The sequence below is a fragment of the Barbus barbus genome (assembly GCF_936440315.1).
Source record: "Barbus barbus genome assembly, chromosome: 4".
NCBI lineage: Eukaryota > Metazoa > Chordata > Actinopteri > Cypriniformes > Cyprinidae > Barbus > Barbus barbus.
In genome coordinates this window covers 31,700,657-31,724,177 of record NC_136732.1, presented here as the reverse complement: position 1 = coordinate 31,724,177, position 23,521 = coordinate 31,700,657, and the positions used below count along the sequence as shown (strand labels likewise).

At 36.4% G+C, this 23,521-nt stretch overlaps 1 protein-coding gene across 1 annotated transcript in view; it reads right to left on the bottom strand.

Annotated features, from left to right (window-relative positions):
- LOC306868838 (cytosolic Fe-S cluster assembly factor nubp1) overlaps positions 1-22,649 on the bottom strand; it is a 28,992-nt gene extending 6,343 nt beyond the window's left edge. Inside the window, exons 1-8 of the mRNA XM_079415237.1 lie at positions 22,556-22,649; positions 22,040-22,144; positions 21,465-21,598; positions 8,777-8,845; positions 8,657-8,689; positions 8,487-8,577; positions 2,750-2,904; positions 1,920-2,030 (exon numbers count right to left, since the gene is read on the bottom strand). Coding sequence (XP_079271363.1) covers positions 1,920-2,030; positions 2,750-2,904; positions 8,487-8,577; positions 8,657-8,689; positions 8,777-8,845; positions 21,465-21,598; positions 22,040-22,144; positions 22,556-22,586 — 729 coding nt within the window. The 5' untranslated portion in view covers positions 22,587-22,649. The remainder of the gene's footprint in view (positions 1-1,919; positions 2,031-2,749; positions 2,905-8,486; positions 8,578-8,656; positions 8,690-8,776; positions 8,846-21,464; positions 21,599-22,039; positions 22,145-22,555) is intronic.
- Between the last annotated feature and the right edge of the window lie 872 nt (positions 22,650-23,521).

Below are 23,521 nucleotides of genomic sequence, written 5' to 3'. Positions count from 1 at the left end.
ACTGGAGGGTAGTGCATTCCACAACCTGGGAGCCGCTACTGAGAAAGCACGGTCACCCCTACTTTTCATCTTTGATTTAGGAATACGCAGCAATCTCGGATTAGACGACCGGAGAGACACAACTGGACAATGTTCTGACAGTAAATCCGAAAGGTAAGGAGATATTAAAATCTAAGAAAATAATTAAAATCAACACGGTATCGTACAGGCAGCCAGTGCAAAGAGCGTAGCACTGGAGTAATATGGTCCCGTTTTTTTAGTACATGTCAGAAGTCTTGCCGCCGCATTTTTTACCATTTGTAACCGGGATAAGGCTGATTAGCTAATCCCGTAATACAGTGAAATACAATAGTCTATCCTTGATGTTAAAAATGCATGAATAATTTTTTTCTACATGAAAAGATAATATAGGTTTTACTTTAGCTAAAAGACGAAGCTGAAAACAGCAGGATTTGACCACTGAGTTTATCTGCTTGTCAAATTTTAAACCATCATCGAAAACAAAACAAGTTCTTTACCCAAGGCTTTACAGAAAATGTTGAATTACCTAGGGTTGGTTATTGTGTCGCTCCAAACACTAATGACTTTAGTTTTTTTTAGAGAACACATTATATAATCACTTATTTCTAAGCAAGTACAATTGAACTTACAAGCTTCAAAAATAATGCAAACTGATCATCAAAGTAGACCACACAACCCAAGTCTACTTAAGTTGTACAACAGCTTCATGTGACAAAGAACATAGTTTAAGATGTTATTCCCTTACCATCTTCCTTTCCACTGGCTGTCAGAACTCAAGAACCGTATTAGTCAGACTTATGAATTAATTATTCTGAGTGTGTTTATGAACTGGATAAACAGATTCATTTTAAGGATGCTACAAAAATAATAGATAATATCTGTAAATAACAACTTACAATCGCATATAAAGGTCTGGGGTCTGTAAGATTTTTCTAAATGTTCTAGAAAGTAGTCTCTTATGCATTTATTTGCAAAAATTATATTTTTAAATATGGCAAATTAAAACAACCTTTCTATTTTTATTTATTTTATAAATGGCAATTATTGTCGTCGTTGCGCTTCGAGCGTCCCGAGTTCGAATCCCAGCTCACGGACTTTTCCCGATCCCATACCCCTCTCTCTCTCCCACTTCGTTTCCTGTCCTCTCTACACTGTCCTATCAAATTAAAGGCAAACACAATAAAGTGTCAATTATTCTTGTGACGGCAAAGCTGAAGTTTCAGCATCATGACTCCAGTCTTCATTGTCACACGATCTTTCAGAAATCATTCTAATATGTTGATTTGGAGAACAGGAAACATTTCTTTTCACTAGCAATGCAGAAAACAATTGTGCTGCTTAATTTCTGTAGGAACTGTATTCCATTTTTTAGTATTCTTTAAAGAATTTAAAGCTCAAAAGAAGAGCATTTATTTGAAATAGTAATCGTTTGTAACATTATAAATGTCTTTCAACCAATTTAATGCATCCTTGTAGAATTAAAGTATTGTTTTCAATAAAATACCTTACTGACTACAAACTTTTAAATAGTAGTATAAAATCATCATATGATCAATTGACTCCAACCGCCTTCTCTCCAGATACTTTATGGTGCTTTCGCATCCTCTTTGAAGCTTAAAAGCTCTAGTCCCCAAGAATTGTAACTACAGAGTAAAAAATAAATAAATAGGACAATCTTTAAAGTTTCATCATTTGAGTTACATGTAAGAAAGGAAGCCATACAGGTTGGAATAACATGAGGGTAAGTAAATAATGTCAATAAAAGTAAAACAAGATGACTACTATCTCAAACTTCATTACAAAAATGTCATGCGCAACACCGTTAACAAAGAAAACGTCAAGGGTGATGTGTGCTGTGTTTTGCTGTGAGATACTGCATTTAAACATGTATACTGTACCTTGCATTTAGGACAAACAAAGCCACTCATGTTTTCAATCACACCTATGATGGGGATTTTGACCTTTTTACAGAATCGGATCTCTTTTCTCACATCCTGCAATGATACTTCCTAATTGAGAAGGGAACAATAAAATAAAAAAAATTATACAGCAGTCAAAACATACAGTTACATATAAGGATTATTACACTGTATTCCTATAAACGCATTGCAACTATAGCAAAATAATTTGCAGTGGTGGCAGCAAAGTGCCACAACAAGGGTGACCCTACAAAACAAACATTCAACTTAAAGTGCATTGCTGCAACACAGTCTGGTATTGCAAAATACAACATTCTACCAAAAAAAATTAAAAACAAAAAAAACACCTTTGGCTATTTAAGGAAGTGTAAGTGCATTTGTGTCCTATCGTAGACTTTCAGTGAAAACCTCTAAACATTTATCACCTTCGATTAAAAATTAACAGCAAAGCTCAAATGCTTATTTGAGAGAAATGTGTTGATGGCTTCTTTCAGCATGTGCACAATTCATGTGAAGACAAATAACTTTTTTCTTTTTTATAAATTGTTCACACCACTCAGTTCCACTTCACTGTTAGTGTGCAGGAAATCAACAAATTTTATTTTTTTTAAATTTCAGTTAAGTGTGAAAGCCTCTTGTTCCTCGCACGTCAATACATCATGATTAAAATATTTTTTTTTTAATGCAAATCTTTTTATTTGAATCTTTTTTTAATATTCTATTTTTATAATGCAAAGCAGATCACAAGCTGTAGAAGCAACTTCCTGGAACATGCACAGCGTTCCACGTGTCTGAGTGTTGTTGTTCACCTGCGGGGTGGTGATGATGACGGCTCCATCGATGCCAGCGCCACTGAGATACTGCACGATGGACAAATGTTCATCAGATGTTCCTGGAGGCGTGTCTACGATCAGATAATCCACTTCTCCCCAGTCCACATCCCTCAGAAACTGTTTTATCATGCCTAAACATTAGCAAAAGACTGAAAATGTGACAATGCACCATAAGAAAAATGTCACTGAATTCAATTCAATTTCCATTTGTTTGTATAGGCCTTTTCACAACATGTTGTTTCAAAGCAGCTTCGTAGGAAATGAAAATATGCTGCAAAAAACTGCACTGTCTAGCACTCCAGTCTTATCTTATGTGAGATGCAATCTCTGTGGAAATCACAAAAGCAAACAGCTTTGCCACACAAGATGACTCTGAACACAAAATCCTTCTTTTTGTACACTTGTAGTGTTTTGATGCTTGATGCGCACCACAATGAAACACGATTGAATGTTTGTATGACAAAACTGTCAACATAACTAGGCTGTAATCATGCAGATATTCAGCAATCCCACAGTGATTTACTTCCACCATAAAACAGACAACTAAGGATCCATTGGCTCTTAATGAAACATCTGGAGCAAAATGACTTTGTTGACATTTCTCAAGTGTTTGACAAAGATTGTCATTCAAAAGTGATTCAGTTCACCAAGTACACACATAAAGACTATAGAATACCCAAGACGTGTCACTCGTATAGTTTTGAATGGGGAAAAAAATAAATGCAACACTCAATATTGCCATTCTATCGAACGAAGCCCCGCCTTCTCAGTAAAAGAGCCAATCACTAATCGGTAAAGTCAGCACATCACTGTAGCTGCTGTTAGAAGTCCCGGTTGCTATAGAAACAGTTAGCGTTCTGAGACGTGCGCCTAGGACTACGCATGCGCACTGGATGTTTTAGCCTGAAAAATATGCTCTTTATAACACTATTTGAGCAAAATAAACAACTGTGACCCTGGACCACAAAACCAGTCTTAAGTCTCTTAAGTCTACAAATATATTGTATGGGTAAAAATGACAGATTTTTCCTTTTATGCCAAAAAATCATTAGGACATTAATTAAAGATCATGTCCCATGAAGATATTTTGCAAATTTCCTACTGTAAATACTTGAAAACTTAATTTTTGATTAGTAATATGCATTTCTAAGAACTTCATTTGGACAACTTTAAAGGTGATTTTCTCATTATTTAGATTTTTTTGCACCCTCAGATTCCAGATTTTCAAATAGCCAACTATTACCCTATCATAACGAAACATACATCAATGGAAAGCTAATTTATTCAGCTTTCAGATAATGTATAAATCTCAATTTCAAAAAATCGGCCCTGGTTTTGTGGTCCAGGGTTATATTTATGATAAATCATTGGTCATTTCAAATATGAAGTTTAATCATAGGCTTGGTGACCAGTTTTGGAGAATTTGATGTTTCCCCATTCAAAGAGATAGGAGCTGCACTTGCATGCCCGAGAGGAGTTTCAAAGATGGCCGCCGAGTGGCATGACTTGCCTTAAAGAGACGTGTTAATTACTGCTGTGTGTTGCAATACATTTACAGTTTAATATACAGCAGACTATGGTATAGTTTTTTTTTAATTTGTTCCAATCTAGTTGTTTTGCTTGAGCCATTGGGGGTGGGGGGTGGGGGATGGGTGTAAAATGCTGGTGGTTGGGTATGGTTCAAAAAAAATTTCCCTCAACTTTCCCTTAATTCAACAACACAACCGCTTATATTAAATAACCAATTTTATTTTGACAAACATCTGAATGTTTTTTTAATACCATTAAAAATTGTAATTATTAATTGACTGAATGAACCAGATTAATTCCATTAACTCACTAGTGAGGCAGTTGTGTGAATATCTTGGCTGACACATTAAAAAGTTCACACATCCTGTTCCTGTTTGTGAATCAGACATCATGGCTTGCATCATGTTTGTTGTTTTATGCACAAAACACTGCCATTTTTGTCATACATTTTAATTATGGTCTTGAACTACAGAGTATAATCCTAATTTTCTGAAGCCTATTCCTGGCAGACAAGGCCAGTGTAACTTACAATAAGCCTTTCTCACAAATCTAAAGTAAATAGAAGCCACATAAATAACACCGAGTACCTAACACAGCATAAATACACAGATAACAAGAGAAAAACATAGAAATGTAATGCATTTGGTACGACACCAAACCAAACATATCACACAAAGGCATTCATGTTTCATAATAATCATTGTTGAAAAAAAGGTAGATGTAAATATCACATATTTATTTATTTTTTCAAATAAATTAAATTGCATTTTATTTTAAACAAAAATGTCCTGAACTTGATTGAAGCCTTATGACCTTTCCTTTAACTTTGTCCATTTGTATTCAGGTGCATTGCCAAAACAACAAAAAGAGAGCTGTGCATATGATTTGAGGTTCACAAAACATTAAATATCACATCAACTTCCCCTGAATCACACAATGTTACTTCCTGAAATGAAAAAAAAAAAAGAAAACAACAACAATACCTCCCACCTGATTTAAGTTTATCAGACGAATGTGCTTGAAAACTGCTATTGTTTGCCATATATGCCATATACAATTCTGTATACAGATGCATCTCAAATTAGAACGTCGTGAAACAATTCATTTTTTCTTGTAACTTTTCAAAAAGTGAAACTTTCATATATTTTAGATTCATTACATGTAAAGTAAAACATTTCAAAAGTGTTTTTGTTTTAATTTTGATGATTAGAGCTTACAGCTGATGAAAGTCAAAAATCAGTATCTCAAAATATTAGAATATTTACATTTGAGTTTCAATTAATGGCCATCCCAATAGTAAAAATTCAGGGTCTCTCTTGGTCTTTGAAACCACAATAATTGAGAAGACTGCTGACTTGGCAATGATCCAGAAGACGAACATTGACGTCCTCCACAAAGAGGGTAAGTCACAGAGGGTCATTACTGAAAGGTTTGGCTGTTTACAGAGTGCTGTATCAAAGCATATTAAGTGCAAAGTTGACTGGAAGGAAGAATTTGGGTAGGAAAAGGTGCACAAGCAACAGGGATGACTGCAAGCTTGAGAATACTGTCAAGCAAAGCTGATTCAAACACTTGGGAGGGCTTCACAAGGAGTGGACTGGACTGAAGCTGGAGTCAGTGCATCAAGAGTCACCACACTCAGACATCTTCAGGAAAAGGGCTACCAAGCCACTTCTGAACCAGAGACAACGTCAGAAGCGTCTTACCTGGGCTGTGGAGAAAAAGAACTGGACTGTTGCTCAGTGGTCCAAAGTCCTCTTTTCAGATGAAAGTAAATTTTGCATTTCATTTGGAAATCAAGGTCCCAGAGTCTGGAGGAATAGTGGAGAGGCACAGAATCCATGTTGCTTGAGGTCCAGTGTGAAGTTTCCACAGTCAGTGATGATTTGGGCTGCCATGTCATCTGCTGGTGTTCGTCCACTGTGTTTTCTGAAGTCCACAGTCAACGCAGCCATCTAACAGGAAATTTTAGAGCACTTCATGCTTCCTTCTGCTGACAAGCTTTATGGAGATGCTGATTTCATTTTCCAGCAGGACTTGGCATCTGCCCACACTGCCAAAGGTACCAAAAGCTGGTTCAATGACCATGGTGTTACTGTGCTTGATTGGCCAGCAAACTTGCCTGACCTGAACTCCATAGAGAATCTATGGGGTTATTGTCAAGAGGAAGATGAGACACCAGACCCATCAATGCAGATGACCTGAAGGCCGCTATCAAAGCAACCTGGGCTTCCATACCACCTCAGCAGTGCCACAAACTGATCACCTCCATGCCACGCCGAATTGAGGCAGTAATTAAAGCAAAAGGAGCCCCTACCAAGTATTGAGTACATATACAGTAAATAAACATACTTTCCAGAAGGCCAACAATTCACTAAAAAATTTTTTTTATTGATCTTATGAAGTATTCTAATTTGTTGAGATAGTGAATTTGTGGGTTTGTTAAATGTGAGCCTAAATCATCACAATTAAAAGAACCAAAGACTTAAACTACTTCAGTCTGTGTGCATTGAATTTATTTAATACGTTTCACAACTTGAGTTGAATTACTGAAATAAATGAACTTTTCCACGACATTCTAATTTATTGAGATGCACCTGTAGTTAAAGTTCAACAGCAAGAGTCATTCTGCTCCAGTATGTATATCAATGAAGCTACTCAACACCTTGCTCAATACTGTATCTCAACTATAAAGGAAGCTACATTCAAGGCACCTGTAAAACACACAGTAAAGAAAACCAGTTCTCATCACAGATGAGACACTTAGACATCAGACAGTGGTTAAAATGTAAAAGTTCAAGGAAGTGAAACCCATCCGGTCTAAACTTAACTTAGTGCATGAGATAAACAGAGCCACGTGCTCTCATCAGAAAGCTTTTCTGAGCATCTCATCATGGAACATGACACCCGTTTTTCTGTTCCTTTGTAGCATAAAGTATAAAACGCATTTAAACAGTCATTCTTTCAGGTCTGGTGCAGAAAGAATGAATGTCAATACAATGCATTTTTTTTGTTCAGCATAAAATGCATTTGATCCAAGTTCCGCTAATAGTCATATGTGCATTGGGTTGTCCTGTCAGAACGGAACCCTTTTTTAATTCTGAAAACAGTACTTCTGCTTTGTGAGTTTTATTGTGGCAAGAAGCTAATGCTGCCCTTGTCTTAGCTATCACTGGAACACAAATCATTTAATTAATTACACTAAAGTTAATCATGATGTAATTGTTAAGAAGCACCAGTTACTGTACAACAGTTGGCAGAGATGAACAAACCTGCTTACCGAAATAACGTTTTAACCAAAATTACCCAGACTAGCCAAGTGGAAACATGTCACTTAAAAACAGCTGCATGAAACCAAACATGCATCACCATGATATACTTAACCGTCACACCAACCAATCACATGCTTGCTGCCTACAACACAAACACCCACTAACTGTTGTCTTTTACACTGGGGACATGATTAGACCAGATCTGAAAAGTAGGCAATATTTAGCACTATTATTTATGATCAATCATTTATTTATTATTTAGGAGGGCATATATTTAGTACGGTCTTTTTTATATGAAGTGCCATTTGTTATTTTGAATTCTTATAAATGGTTATAATCAATATCAGGGCATTACGTTTAATTATGGCACTACCTAAAACAAATAAAATAAAAATCAACAGATTGTTCATATATTTGCATAACAGTATTTTTTCCCCACCACTAAAAAATTAATGATCAGTAACACTGCCAATCTCTCACCCATCTCATTAATAATTTACAAATTCTACTTTGTTCTTGGTTTGGACAGAAATTCAAACCAAGTTTAGATCATCAGGGCTGTTTAATGTGTGTTCATCAGGTGCTTGAATTCCCCTAGAACTCTGAAGTAGAGCATTCTGGGTAGAATTCAAATAGGTCATATGGCTTTGTGGGATTTTGCGGGCTCCCCTGCTTGTTTTGACCTTCAACTATCAGGGGTTCAAGTAAACATTTCTATTTTCAAAAATGACTGCTCTGCAGTCATGTAGCACATACTGTCACACTTTTGCCATGTTTGGCTTCCGATACAACTCACAGCTAAATAAAACTGCATGACTTTGAGGAAGGCAATTTAAACTATTTAATAAAATGAAAAATTGTAATATTCCTGATGTGTACAACAGAAGAATGGGCTAAAATAAAGCACCAACCATTCTTTTTGGGGCCCCTCCAGATAACAGCATCATCTGGACTACTGAGCAGGAAGCCGATGGACATGACGGCCAAGTTGTCCTCAACATACTAGACAGAGAGAATATATCCTTATGCAAGAATGACAAATGCTTGAGAATCAAAAGAATAGAGATTTAAAAGATCTCACCACTGGGGACCAGCCTGAGCCGCTCTGATGAACCTACCGAGAAAAGAAGCAAAGAATGAGATTCCCAATCAGCATTCTGACAAGCAAGAAACACAATGAATCCAGAGATATACCACATACCTGCTCCCCCTCTAACCCCATCATTTTTGGTATAGATGGCCCACAGATGTCCACATCTAGCAGTGCAATCTGGAAGAGAGAGAAAAAAATAATTCAAGCACAAAAACTGGTACAATTTAATGAGGTTTAATAAGGATATGGATTAATTAGGATGTGCCTTTTACCCAGACATTGAAAGTCTGTAAAGTAATATTAAATGTGTTAAACGCGAGTTTGTAACACCACAAACAATGTGTTATTAACCACCCAGCCAAATTTGAATAAGGAAAAAAAGTTATTATCGCTCTCTAGTTATTATAGTGTTAGGGGAAGACCCATGCTCAGTGGCTTCAGGTCATCGAGACATGATTTCAAGCTTACCCAAAAATTCCCGACCACAAAACAACGGTTTAACGGTCTAACTACACAATACAGTACTACAGAGATCACAGTCTTTATAATGTGTTTTCAGCAATACATTTCTAGTTCATATAAGTCAGTTCATATAAGTACCTTACTCATATTATTTACTGTATTAAACATAGCAAAACAAAAAGCAAAAAACAGTTGGGATTTGAACCCAGGTAACATTTCCTAAAGACAAATGAAAATTGCACCACGGCAATACAATGAAGTTAACACAAGATGTCAGCATGGCATAGCTTAGTGAGTCAGCAACTCACACAGACACACACATACAGCTTCAGTCTGACCAGCACTGACTCAGTCATTACATAAGGCCATCACTTCAGTTCCAGCTCTGTACATACAGACCACAACCACCTCCAACACACATTTGGGCTATTTAAACTCATCTCTGAATGCCACTTCTACCCTGCTGTGACTGGGAAACATAACCTTTCCATTGCCTATGTGGTATGAATGAAAACATCACGTCTGTGGTCTCATTTCTGAGTGTACAGCCTGGATTTGGTGTGGGTTGAGTGTATACAAGACCTAATAGTTATATATGAACTCTGGGCCAGATGTGCATGACATAAGAACAGGTGCTCAATGTGAGTCAGCGAGCGTGACAATAGATCCAGAATGCTTCGAGAAATATCGCCAAAACTAGAGCAGGCAGGGGAATTAAATGTATTTGAATTTCAAACTGTTCATTAAAAGTAATTATACAGCAAACAACTAAGTTTACCAGCAGACTAGATCACATTGTTCCAATAATGAAAAGCAGCATTATAAATATAAAAAAATAATAAGCATCTAGCTTATCTATCCATCTGTCTGTCTGTCTATCCATCACTGCAAACACCTCAACAGGGCCTCACAGAAACAGATGCAAATGTCATTAGCCACGAGGGGAAAAAAAACCCTGGAAATCTTTTAGAGGGATATTCCTGGATTTTGTATAGAAAATGTTTTCTTCTCTTACAATAGACCCCCGAGAGCTGCTGCATGCTCACTGGATTATACTGCAGCATGTGTTTAGATAATCACTTCAGAGTAAGCGTTTGTTCGTGTGACTGCTCTGTGGACATGATATGAACTGATAAAAATTCCAGATGTGATGATTTTAATTTTTGGATCCATGAAAGCCCTTTCTTTTGATTCAACAAAGACATGCACCTAAATGGATCAGAAATATTAACAATGATGTTATTAAAAGCACTTGTTTAAAATGTAAAATGCATTTGGTTTAAAAATAAAGTCTAATTAAAAGCATGACCTTCTTGCCCCTAGCTTGAGTTAAATGTTATTTGTCGACGGCTGAATTATGCAGCACGCCCTTAAAACACACCCTCTGAAGGGTCACACTGTTTATTTCTCCCTCCCTGTTCTTCTGCTTCCTGAAGGAAATTTACTGAAAGCAAACTTGAGTGAAAGCAGCAAACGAGGAGGAGCACAGAATGCCACTTAATAGTCCCACAGGTATCGAGCAGGTTCCCTCGCTCTCACTTTCGCGCTCTCTCAGGAAATGGATGCTCAGTGAGCACGGTTGTAGGGAGGATAAGACCATAGTGGCAAAAGTCAGGGATTCTTCCACCAAGCTAAAGGGGAAGTCACACCACTTCCTCCCAGAGTCTGAATACTTATCTTCTGGCAACCGCTCTTCTTTACCCAGTACTTCCCTCTTTCTTGGGCTAGAAACACAAATGTTCGTGCTCCTGTGTCTTATCTGGCCTTCTTAAATCAATGTTTGAAACCCTCAGGGCTCATCAAATATATGATGAGCGAGGAGTGGAAAAGCACATCTTAACCTTACAAAAATGTAAGGAATCCCACAGAGCTCTTGAGAGAATATGGAACATCCACAAACTGGCCTGTTTGGGTCCAGAAGCAGATTTGAAGCTTGAACCAGAAGCTTTCATTCAAATTGTGAATTTAATTTATCAAAAAAAAAAAAAAAAAAAAAACTTTATTTGCGAATAAAGAGTTTACATCCCATGTTTTTAAAAGAAAAAAAATTCACTTCTGAGAAATGTAATGTAAATGTAAATGGTTATGTTAAATTATATGCTGGTTTATGCCTTCCAACTGATATTTAATATTTTAAAAATATTATCCACCTTAAGTGAGTATACATTAAGCAAATTTTCAAAATCCATACAACTTTTTTCCAGAAATATCACATTTTTACACAATACATATACATTTGTACAGGTAAAGTTACATAATAAAGGGGTCATATGACACGATTTCAAGTTTTCTTTCATCTTTGGAGTGTTACAAGCTGTTTGTGCATATAAAATCTGTTAAGTCGCAAAGATTGAAGTCTCAAATCCAAAGAGATATTGTTTCTAAAAGTTAAGATTCATCCACGCCTTCTTAAAATGCCTTATTTAAACACGCCCCCACAAACCTACGTCATTGTTTGGGAAGATTTGCATAACACCGCCCAAATGTTTTCGCAAAGAAGGTGTAACTTTTATTCTTGCTGTAGTATTATTGCCGCCACTGCCACCAAGTTGTGGAGATGCTGTGTGTTTCCATATATGATAAGGGGCATAGCATTTCCGTCACACACTTGAGGTATTCGGCCAATCACAATGCACTGGATAGCTGGCCAATCAGAGCATGCCTCGCTTTTCAGAATGATGAGCTTTGTAAAAATCGGTGCATTTCAGAAAGGCGGGGCAGAGAGGAGCAACAATAATGTACAGTATGCGGAAAATAATGTGTTTTTTAAACCTTAAACCGCATAAACATATTGCATTAAACCAAATACACAAAATAATGTTCTTTTTAGCAACATCATATAAATGTCATAAACGTACCTATTAAGCTCACCAAAATCTACAGAGTCATTTTTAGTGCACAAGACATTGGTTTCAGTACAAGAGGTTATGTTAAAATAAAATTACTCTCTCACACAATATTTTATTTTATTTTAAATGACAAAAGCATTTCAATTAAGTACATCATTAAATGCAAAAAGTCTGGCTGTGCTTAATGTGTACATTTTTGTACCCTTTAAGCACACCCCTGTTCCCATTAAGTTCAAATCATGTTTTCTTAAATTGTTTATTTTAAACAAAAGAATAATTGAAAATAATGTTTTATTTGTAGGTACAAAGTAAAAAACAAACAAAAAAAACTGAAAACTAGAATCAAGCAACAAGGCATTGAATTCGATCAGTTATATATTCATAATGAAGTGTCATTTAAGCCCATTGCAACATCTAGAATGGTCCACGTTCAGCTAAGTAACACACATTCAAAAAACAAACCATTTACAAAGTCGTTAAGTGTATGAAGCCTAGTGTTTTAAAATTTGTGTAGTGTATTCCAGCCTTTAGTTGCTTTTTTCCTGGACAGATACAACAGGTTTCTGTTGACAGTTGCATCTTTGGGCATAAACTATAGTTATGTCTCAATTTTCTCATCTAAAAGCTGTGAAAATAAGTTATTAACCATTTTATAAAGATCAACTTAAAGTGACGACCATCAGTTAATATTTAAAGTCTGTTTAGGAAGTATTTACATAGACGTTGTGGACAATGACAAAGTGGAGCTTAAAGAGAGCACACTGAGCTTAATGGGAGCAGCAACCATTTTTAATACATTTCATGTAACATTTATTAAAATGACAAGATGTTGCTAAATAAATAATCTAGGTTGTGTATTAAGTTCATAGATATTTTAATATGAACAACTATTATTAACAATATCTATGAAACTTTTTCTTATTGATGTCACACTGAAGCTGTGTGATTTTCATGGTAGTGCACCCTTTAAGCTCACCTTAAAATAATATGAAATCTTTAAAAATAAAAAGCACTGTAAAACCACAGACCAGCAATAAACGGTCAATTTATAATATTATGGATGTAAAAGTACAAGCCAGTAATGCCTGTGAAGTAATATGTTAGCGTAGCACACAATCTTATACAGCTAGTCAGCTAACTGTGTTCTGTAGCATCTGCGCTATGTTGCTAAAAATATATTTTGGATCTAACTGTAATTATTTCCCACATCCAAGTTCCAAGTTATAATATGCAAAAGTCTGAACATTAATCTATTAATTTTACAGTAGGTAGTGAAAATTAGGGATGGGCGATATCTTATCGTTTGCGATATACCGTTGAAAATTCTCCTCACGATAAAAATTTGTCTCCTCACGATAATAACGATAAGTCTAGTTGATGACGTAGTTTTGTGCGCGCCCGATTCACTGTTCACGTGCGGAGTGAAAACAAGCATGGCGGAAGGCGGACGTGAGGCTGACAGTGCGTTCACACCGGACGCGACTTGCGCGAATAAATCGCGCTATTCGCGCGTAGTTGGACGCGTGAACATTTTGGGTTTACGCGCTTCATTCGCGCGTGAAATTCACTGCACAACAGACGCGAATTCGCGTCATGGGCAGGGCTTCTGCCAGGCGCACATGTATGACTGCCACAGAGAGCATATGTATAGAATTTCGCTCTAAACGCTCAATTCGCGCTGCGTCATTCGCGCGAATTGCGCGGCAGGATGTCTATTCGCGTCTTTGCATTGACTTAACATGTAAATCATTCGCGCTTAACGCTTCATTCGCGTCTGGTGTGAACGCACCATGAGGAGGAGCTTGTTGTTACGCGAGGAGCTACCTCCACAATTTGCTACTGGTTTGGTTACAGAAAATCAGATGAGGAGCAAACTACCGTAATATGCAAAGTGTACAGAAAAATGGTGGTTACAAAGAGTGGAAACACGTCCAATTTTAATTTGACATAAAAGATGCCATACTTTTAATAAAGTTAAATATGCCATTTCTGAGATATTACAATGAATTAATTTCTAAAATGTTATGATATGGAAAGCCTGAAACAGATCACAGCAGTATAGCCATACACAGGCTTTCAGTCATCAGCAACGTGGTAAACGTGTGCCAGTAGCCTATGCATATGATTTAATATGAAGCGTCCATAACGCATTATTATGGTTGATAAGAGCAATTAATGGAGATGAGCTGTTGATCATAATTAGCATGGCCATAAGTTGGCTGTGTACAGAAAGTTTCAAGTTAATTGCATTAATAATACTATATGAAATAAACTTAATCTTTAAAACTTAACCTATTAATTATATATATATATATATATATATATATATATTATCGTCATTTGTATCGTTATCGCAATAAATACCTGAAATTATCGTGATAAATTTTTTAGGCCATATCGCCCATCCCTAGTGAAAATTACCCAAAATAAAGGCTTAAACATTTAAAAAATGCACATTTAAGTGGCTCCACTTTTGGTGAAAGTTTTTAGACCTCTTTCAAAATGGCCACCAGACAGTTTGAACACGTGGAGACTCATATCTCAGCGTGCAATGATCTGATTGACTTGAAATTACAGGAGGTATATAGTAACAAACACATCAATTGGTTAAGACATCAAGTAGGAAAATTAAATATTTTTTTTTTATAAATCAGAGTTAAAAATGGAAGTGAGCTTACCCTAAAGCTTTGCAGAATTTCAAAATAAATGTATACCTTCTTAATACTTGACTATGCAGAGAAAAAAAAAATGGATAGGAAGAATGATCAGAAGTACAAATGTACAATGTTTATCACCAATAAAGGATACCCCAAATATCTCAAAATTTGCATGGAAACCTAGCTATTGAGTGCTGAATAGTTGTAATTTTTATGTTTTATTTTCCAAGTTTGTTCACTTCTGGGGATATTGGACTCGTAAACCAAAGGTTGTTGGTTCGAGGCCCAAAAGGAGGGATTCCTAAACCATATTCACAGACCTTCTGGTGACTGGCACATCACCATAAATGAACGTCTAAAGACTGATCAAATTTGCCTTCCAATTAAGTTCATATGCTACTAATGTGCAAAAAAAAAACATTCAAAACAACAACAACATAAATACTGTTGGAAGAACTGGCTTTTAAACTACCCAGCTGCAGGCTATTATTCTCAACCATCAAAACAAGTGGCTGCTATACTCATCAGGATTCTGCAGACAGCTACTAAACCACCATAATTTCCTTAGAAAGCAGCTTGGGACACACAAGAAAAATGAGAAAAAGTTTAAGATATAGGCACCGCTCTCTCATAAAGGGTATTTATCCTATGTTAAAGAGGAGGAGGATGAGGAAAGAGTTCATCCAAAAGGAAATTCTTTCTTATATCTTATTTCTTCACACATCTAGTGGCAAGTTATGAAAATGTGTCACCATATCTCTAAAGACCAACAGAAAGAGATTTAGAAGTGTCTGAGAAAAATCAAAACAGCCAGAAAAAAAATAAATAAATTGTGGCTTCTACTTTGAGAACCAAAAAAGGCTGTTTGCAAGAGCCTAAAGCACTTAAAATGGCAGAAGAACAAGACATTCTTGGGTCAAACCACAAGTCTCTTCCCAGTTTCAGCTGGGCGGAGTATTCCCCTGTAATCAAAACTATGAGACAGACTCCACATGGAAACAAAAAACCCACAATTGTTCAAAAGCACATCTGTTACAGCCTTTGTTTTTTGGTACAAACATGTGTAATATATAATCATTTGATAATACAATTATGCTGCATTACAATTTAATTCAGTTTCAGCATAAAGTATAAAACTAAACATTGTGTATTTCAGCAAAGTGTGTGAACCGCATCTGATTACACTAGAGCAGGTTTATCCAGTTATCACCAATAATACACAAACTTTCTCATTAATAGCTACATAATGCTGCAGTGATGACCTCATCCCCTTCCTGCTCCAGTTACTGTGAGTGAATGCTGCACCTGTAAATTACTCTACTTTTCCAACTCGCATGCAACTTCAGTCAAAGCCTGCAGCACTTAACCTACATTAAAACGTAAATTGAGTAAATTCATTGCATAGATGCTTATTAGCAAGAAATGGGTCTTCGGGCAAACAATATGTTTACCATGATAATCAACACTGGGAAGCATTTTTGTAATTCATGATGGCGGTCTACAAAGTTTAACAGCATAACCTTTAGCGTTTCTTGTGTAGAAAACCAAAATGACAAGAGGAGGTGGTTGGGTCTGCTGAAATACTAACTCCAGAGGACATGCTAGAAAAACAGTGGGGATAAACATAGTCAGCATAAATTTAAAGAATGCAGCTTCACTGATCATGGAAACAACAAATACAGAGAACAGTTTCTCGAGAACAGAAAGTGCCACATGATGTGTCTGCTTTCTGCTTGAAGCTGGCATGTTGTATGTCTTGTACCAATTCTTTTAATCCTAACTGATTCAGCTTGTAGCTTTTTATTTTTCAAAAAAGAATGTTGGAATATGTATCCATGTACATATTCCAGGATGACCATGCCAAGATTCAGACTCAAAGAGTAATTTAGCGAACATGAGGAATCATTTTCACAAATTAATTGGCCTTAAAGGGGCCATGAACTGCCTTGGTTTCATAATTTAAAATATAGGCTATTTTCTGTCCTGTTTTTGACCCCCCTCGTCAGAATGCTCTGTTTGAATAGGCGTGGCAGAATTGTAGACTCAGAAGTAAACGCCCACTGCTATGATTGGCTACACTATGTTTGACAGCCAACTGACACAGTCTGGAAATTCATTAAATGAAGGTTATCGTTTGGTTTCTGCATAGACCTGCATTTGCCTCTCTCGTTATTTACATTGCATGTGTGAATCGGGGGGCGGGGCTAAACAGGCAGTGACGTAGAAGCAGGCGATGATGATCTTCTGTGGAGGCGGAGTCTATCCACACTATTACATCACAAAGTGGTACATTCCACAAGCTGTCGTTTTGGCAGACTGGCTTCAATATAAGCAGTTTTTAGACTAACCAGAAAGTTTTGAGTTCTGAAACTTACAGGGTGTTTTTATAGTACAGTGACCTCTTACATGTCAAAAGGGAATTTCAAGGGAAGAACAAGGGAATTTTGATTTCTCAGTTCATGACCCCTTTAAGCCCACTGAAAATCTTGATGCTGGATTCATCTTAATGTGGTTCGACTCTCCTATTGTCAATACAACATGTCTGCCAAAAATGAATGCAACTCTTGATGGAAATAAATGTTTTAATGTTGCATTATGTTGTCAAAACAATGCCGCAATGAAAGCACAATGTTTTTAAAGCTAAAGGCAATCAAACAAAATGTTTTTTGGACAGGCAGTGTAAAGTTGACTCCAACATATCCCAAAGGCTTTCATTGGCGTTGGACAGTTTTTCACAATTTGAGCCTGATGAATCTTGGAACTGTCATCTTGGAATAAGGACATAGGTACATCATCTAACATGAAATAAAAAGCTAAAATACAATTCTTCAGTTAGGGTTAAAGAATTATTACCAAACATACAACATGCCAGAAACACATTAATAAGTGCGATAATGTTTCAACCTCAAAACCTTACGCATTTACTTATTTCAATCCAAACTGCACTTTTTTTTTTGGCCAGGCAGTGTATGCAGGACTTCTCTTTCTGTTCCATATCTAGTTCCCTCCATGTGAAATAAACTCCTTATGACTGTCCATGTGTGTGCGTTGGAGTGGATGCCTCTCTTATCTACTGAAGGTCGCATTAAAGGAGCCTCTCGATGCTTTCCTCACTCTTTCAGTTCTCAGGAAGTGTGCACACAACGCAAGGCATCCAACAGGATGTTCTCACTCAAGCTCACAGCCCTTCCGGACTCAGAAGAGGGACTTTTGACAGCAGATAAGAGGCAGCTACCAGCACACAAGCCTGAGTGGAAGGTGCTGTTTGGACTGGAGATCATACTGACACAAACACAGGGTTTCAACTGTCAACAGTGTTAGCCAGGGTGACCATATTCTCACTCTCACCCGAGATGAGCACAAAAAAAAGAGACCACTTCAATTCTTTTTAGCAGGCTACTGTGTCCCATTACTACATATGCCATGTGCTCAAAAGATAAGAATAGTCCCTAAGGAGAAAAAAAAAAAAAAAAAAAAAAAAAATCAATAAAGAGAAAAATACACAGTTGCACAAACTGCCATGTTACAATGGAAAGAGAGTGAGAAGTAAGAGAAAAAAAGACATGACCCATAATTCCACAATGAGATCTTTTAAAGCCACCTCTAAATACTGGAAGTGAAGAGCTTCGATTCCTCTCTGCTTTTTAGATGTCTGCCAACAATGGAGCGCTTCACATTGTGGAAATCCCCAAGCTGTGCGATTTAAATTGTTTGAGGGATTGAAGATTATTTCAGTCAGTGAGCTGCCAAAGGGTAAACAGCGGCCGCAGTCTGCACGCGGACTGCACTATTGTGGCCGCAGTTTGTTGAGACGAGATCAATACAGCTCTCCCCAGTGCACTGGCTCAGAAAGAGTCCCAGTCAGAGCCGGGCTCTTCTCAATGAACCCGGCAAACACAGCTTTTTCAGCCGCAGAGCTCTACAATGCACTAAAAATAGCCAGCAGTCTCAGATGGAGAAAAATTGTGAAGCGCCTGGCTCGGATGCTGCAAACAGAAGCTTTTCCTGTTCACTGCTCTTTCATAGTGATTCATCCAAGTTCGAAAGCTTAAGTGTTACGTTTTCCTAAGCAGTTTGTTTTCCTATTCTAATACGATAATGTTTTGCAAAAGGCACCACACTTAAAATGTCTGATATGATTTCAGGATCATTTCTGAGCAAGTTCGTAAATATGATTTAACATTCATAATGCTGCAAGGAAAAAATAATCCACTTGAACAAACTACGATGAAAATTAATCAAAATGAAGCGCTTTCTGTTAAAAAAATAAATCAATATGAGCAGGGCATCTAAATTAGTTGTGGCATTTCATATGAGTGCAAAAAATAAGGCATTTTTAATCAAAAAAGGTCATGATTGAGTCTTGATAGAAAAACATTGACTGGTATCACATTAACAGTGAGACAAATATCGGACAAAACAATAGCTATGCTAACTTTTCTAGCAGAGGAAGGAAGACATCAATGTATGCAAGAATTAGCATCCTTGCACCTAACACTATAATTTAGTCAGTTTAGTCAAAGGCAGTGTAAATGTACCATTTGACATGCCACAGTCCTATGTGTAGGCCTAATTAGCTGAAAAAATAAAAATTGCATTTTTTGTACATATTTTACTTCTTTGAATCAATAGATTTTATTTCTAATAAGCAGAGTAATTAAAGAAGAAAAAACTGGAAAGTTCACAAATTTGACAATTTGTGTGCATGTGAAAAAAAATGCTCAAGAGCATAATCAGTATCAAAATTAGTGCTGTCAAACGATTAATCGCAATTAATCGCATCCAAAATAAATGTTTTTGTTTAAATAATATACACTAATCATGGCCAAAAATATCGGCACCCTTGATCAAAGGCAGCTGTGAAAATTAATCTGCATTGTTAATCCTTTTGATTTTTTATTTAAAAATGTGTGCTCAAAACTGTAAATATGAATGGGAATATACTACAGAGATATTTTACTCATAAGAATTTCTAGGGGTGCCAATAATTGTGTCCAATGTGTATTTGAGAAAGTTATTTCATAATGATATTTCCCCCATTTTAAATTCTCATTATCCAATAAAAGGTTAGATTTTTGTGAAGTTTTTAAATAAAAGATCAAAAGGATTAACAATGCAGATTATTCTTCTTTGATCATATTTACCAAGGGTGCCGATATTTTTGGCCACGACTGTATGCGTGTATAATATGTATACTTATGTACATATAAATACAAACACATGCATGTATACATTTAAGAAAAATATGTTATGTTTATATATTAAATATTTAAATATAATATAAAATAAGAATATAAATATATACATGTATATACATGTCAATATTTTCAACTGTATGTGTGGGTATTTATATATACATAATAAATATACACAGTACACACACATTATGTAAACAAAAACTTATTTTGGATGCGATTAATCGCGATTAATCGTTTGACAACACTAATCAAAATGTAAATAAACTAGCAAATAAATCAAAATCTGCATACAAATCTTAAGTCCAAATCTGTACTAACCATCAAGTCAACACTTTAAATAAAACAACTGAACGAGGCTTAATGTGAACACCGACATATGTTATGATCCATAAATTCTTGGAAGCTTACACAGAAGGAAAACACATAAGAGGTCAAACAAACTCATCTGCTACAAGACAGTACAAACAAAGTTACCAAATCATATTTGTATTTCTGTTTTAACAATTCTAATCATAAAAATACACTTATAGCTGTGTACAACCCTAACAATAAGGAAAAGCGTAAAATTCTTTGTTAGCCAAATTAGTGATGCATCGTCTACTCTGAACAACCTGCATGAAATCTTTAAAGAATAAAATATGCACTCTGCTTCGCCACTACCCAACGCAAAGCGGAGTACATTAAAATAATTTAATGCACAGCTAGCCGTGCATTATCCCGCTTGTACCATGATTATTTACCAGCATTGACAAGTTAAGGCTGTTAATGATGTCTACAGCGCAATATTTGACCGGAAGGGTAAAAATTACGGTTATTTTGGCTCATTAGTGCTAGCATTCTGCCTGCTTCAAATCAGACACAGATGAAAGACCACATTTATTTGAATAAATTACACCATTTTTAAAAATTAATTAATCGCAAGAGAGAGAGACGACAGCTGTGTGTGAGAATCACCTGCGTCTGTGCATCTCTCTCTACAAACAACGACGCTGTGTTTTGTTACAAAAAGGGGTCATCGGATGCCTATTTTCCACAAGTTGATATGATTCTTTAAGGTCTTAATGAAAGGTCTGTAACATAGTTTGGTTAAAATTTCTCAATGGTAGTGTAAAACAACACCGTTTTTACCTTGTCAAAAACAGCTGTCAACACTAAGCTGTTTCATTGCATTCCGCTTTAAATGCAAATGAGCTCTGCTCACCCTGCCCCTCTCTTCCAAGCCACTCTCTGAGAGAGACGGTAAACTTTAGAATCAGAATGAGCTTTATTGGCCAGGTATGTTTACACATACGAGGAATTTGTTTTAGTGACAGAAGCTCCACAGTGCAACAGAAAGACAGTGTCTGTGTGTGTGTGTGTGTGTGTGTGTGCATCAATTAAAGCAGCACATTAATATAGAACAGTGATTAAACTGACTTGTAGCATTCAAACAGACCATGGTACAAATAAATAAATAAATAAATTATATATATATATATATATATATATATATATATATATATATATATATATATATATATAAAACAGTTAACAAGTGATAACTGTATAAAACTACTGCAGTTCTGCATTATTCAGTGTTTTGAAAAACATCTGCAGCATAGTACAGAGATGCAGCGTTCTTTAGTCTTACCTCTTTGGAGTCATCACTGGCCAATGCGTGAGATAAATGTGCGCTGAACGTGCTCTTCCCAACACCCCCTTTTCCAGACAAAACCAGAATCTTGTGCTTCACAGAGGTCAATTTCTGTCTGATCTCCTCTATGGCTGCAATGAGATTAAACAAAGTCACACACTTCAGATTTAGATAGAGCCAGCAAATAAATAAAATTTAATAAAAAAGAACATTGATGTTGTCCAAACTCGGTCTAGGAGGGCCGGTGTCCTGCAGAGTTTAGCTCCAACTCGCCTCAACACACCTGCTGGGTGTTAGAGGCGAGAGGTGATTAGCTGCTTCAGGTGTGTTTGATTAGGGTTGGAGCTAAACTCTGCAGGACACCGGTCCTCCAGGACCGAGTTTGGACAGCCCTGTTGTACATTCACCATCTGTTAACAAATCTAAAAAGTCACAGTATGACATGCCATCAACCTTGAATAACATTTAGTAATAATTTCAATTTAATTCTGTGAGCATTCAAAAGAGGAAACTGCTCACACAGAGCTGATATTTATTTTAGCTGTGATATTTATGCATGCATGTATGTATACCTGGGTCAGGAGCTTTGGCAGCACCAGACGCACATGTGTTTTGGTTTGGGCATCCTTGACATGCTGATGATTTACCAGCCTGGTCACTGCTCGTGCCCGGACAGTCTAGAGAGAATTACAACAGATTTAAGCAATTAATAAACACAAATGTATAGTGTGTATCTGAACAGTCTATGCCTTTAACCGAGATTATTAATACACTGAAAGACAGGCGGACTTAGACATAGGTTCACTATGCCATTCAAAGACCAGAAGTTCCCAAGCTTAGCTTGACAGTATATTGTAACTGTATTTGTGGATGTTAAAGTAAACAGTAATGCAAAGGTCTAGGCAGCTGTTGAGACAGACTCTCTCATATGACACGTCATTTTCCAAGATCAGAGAGGCAAAGCGAATCGTGTCTAATATGTGTAGAGTTGGCGAAAGAGTAATTTAAACTGTACACAGATGGCAGCCTGGGAAACTGTGGGTTCTATCCGCTAAATGTGAAAATGCCTTAGCATTAATAGAACTTACGTTCTGGTGCATCATCAGGAACGTCCGCCATCTTTCAAAACATGCGCACTTCCTGACGGTGGTGCAATGACAATGAACTTCCCCGGATAATGCCGCGTGTCGAAGGTTCCGCACAGTCTCTTGTTAGGGCACTGCGGTAAATTTGTTTGGGTGCATAATAACTAATAATAGCCATCCACTTTACACACAGTGAGGCTTTGGTTTGTGTGGCAGTCAAAAGTAAAAAATACAAAATACAAACATAACAAAGATTACACATACCATAAATGACTGAATGAAGGTAAATATTTCAATCATTTAAAAGCTTTATGAGCAACAGAATTAACTATCTTTATCTCTTTCTTTTTAACTGCTTTTTATTTCTTCTATTGTTGCTTTATGTGCCTCTGTTTTCCCCCTAAAATATTATTTGAAATATTCTACTATTCTCTCTCTCTCTCTCTCTCTCTCTCTCTCTCTCTCTCTCTCTCTCTCTCTCTCTCTCTCTCTCTCTCTCTCTCTCTCTCTCTCTATATATATATATATATATATATATAAACAATTTAAAAAATCATATAAACATATTAATATTTAAAAAAATAATACTATGAAAATAAACAAATTAAAGCAGCTTTAAAACTCATGTTTGAGTTATGATTGTGTGTAATTTATGTTTTAGAACAAAGTGTGAAGGTATTTTGGAGAAAGTTATTGAATGATATAACTGCAGGATTGTTTATTTAGGAATTCCTTAACTTTTTTTCTTAGTATGTGGTACATTTAGTGGTGACTTGGAGATATATTGGTGTCATATAAAAATGAATGAATAAAAAATGGTGTGCTTCTAAAGTGAATGAAAGGTCAACTGTAATAACTCTTGAGGAAATCAAAAGGAATGTCACTCTGTGGCTCCAAATTCCAAACATGAGATCTTCGCACTCACTCAGTTGTTTTTAGTTATACAATGATTAAAATGCAATTGTGCCT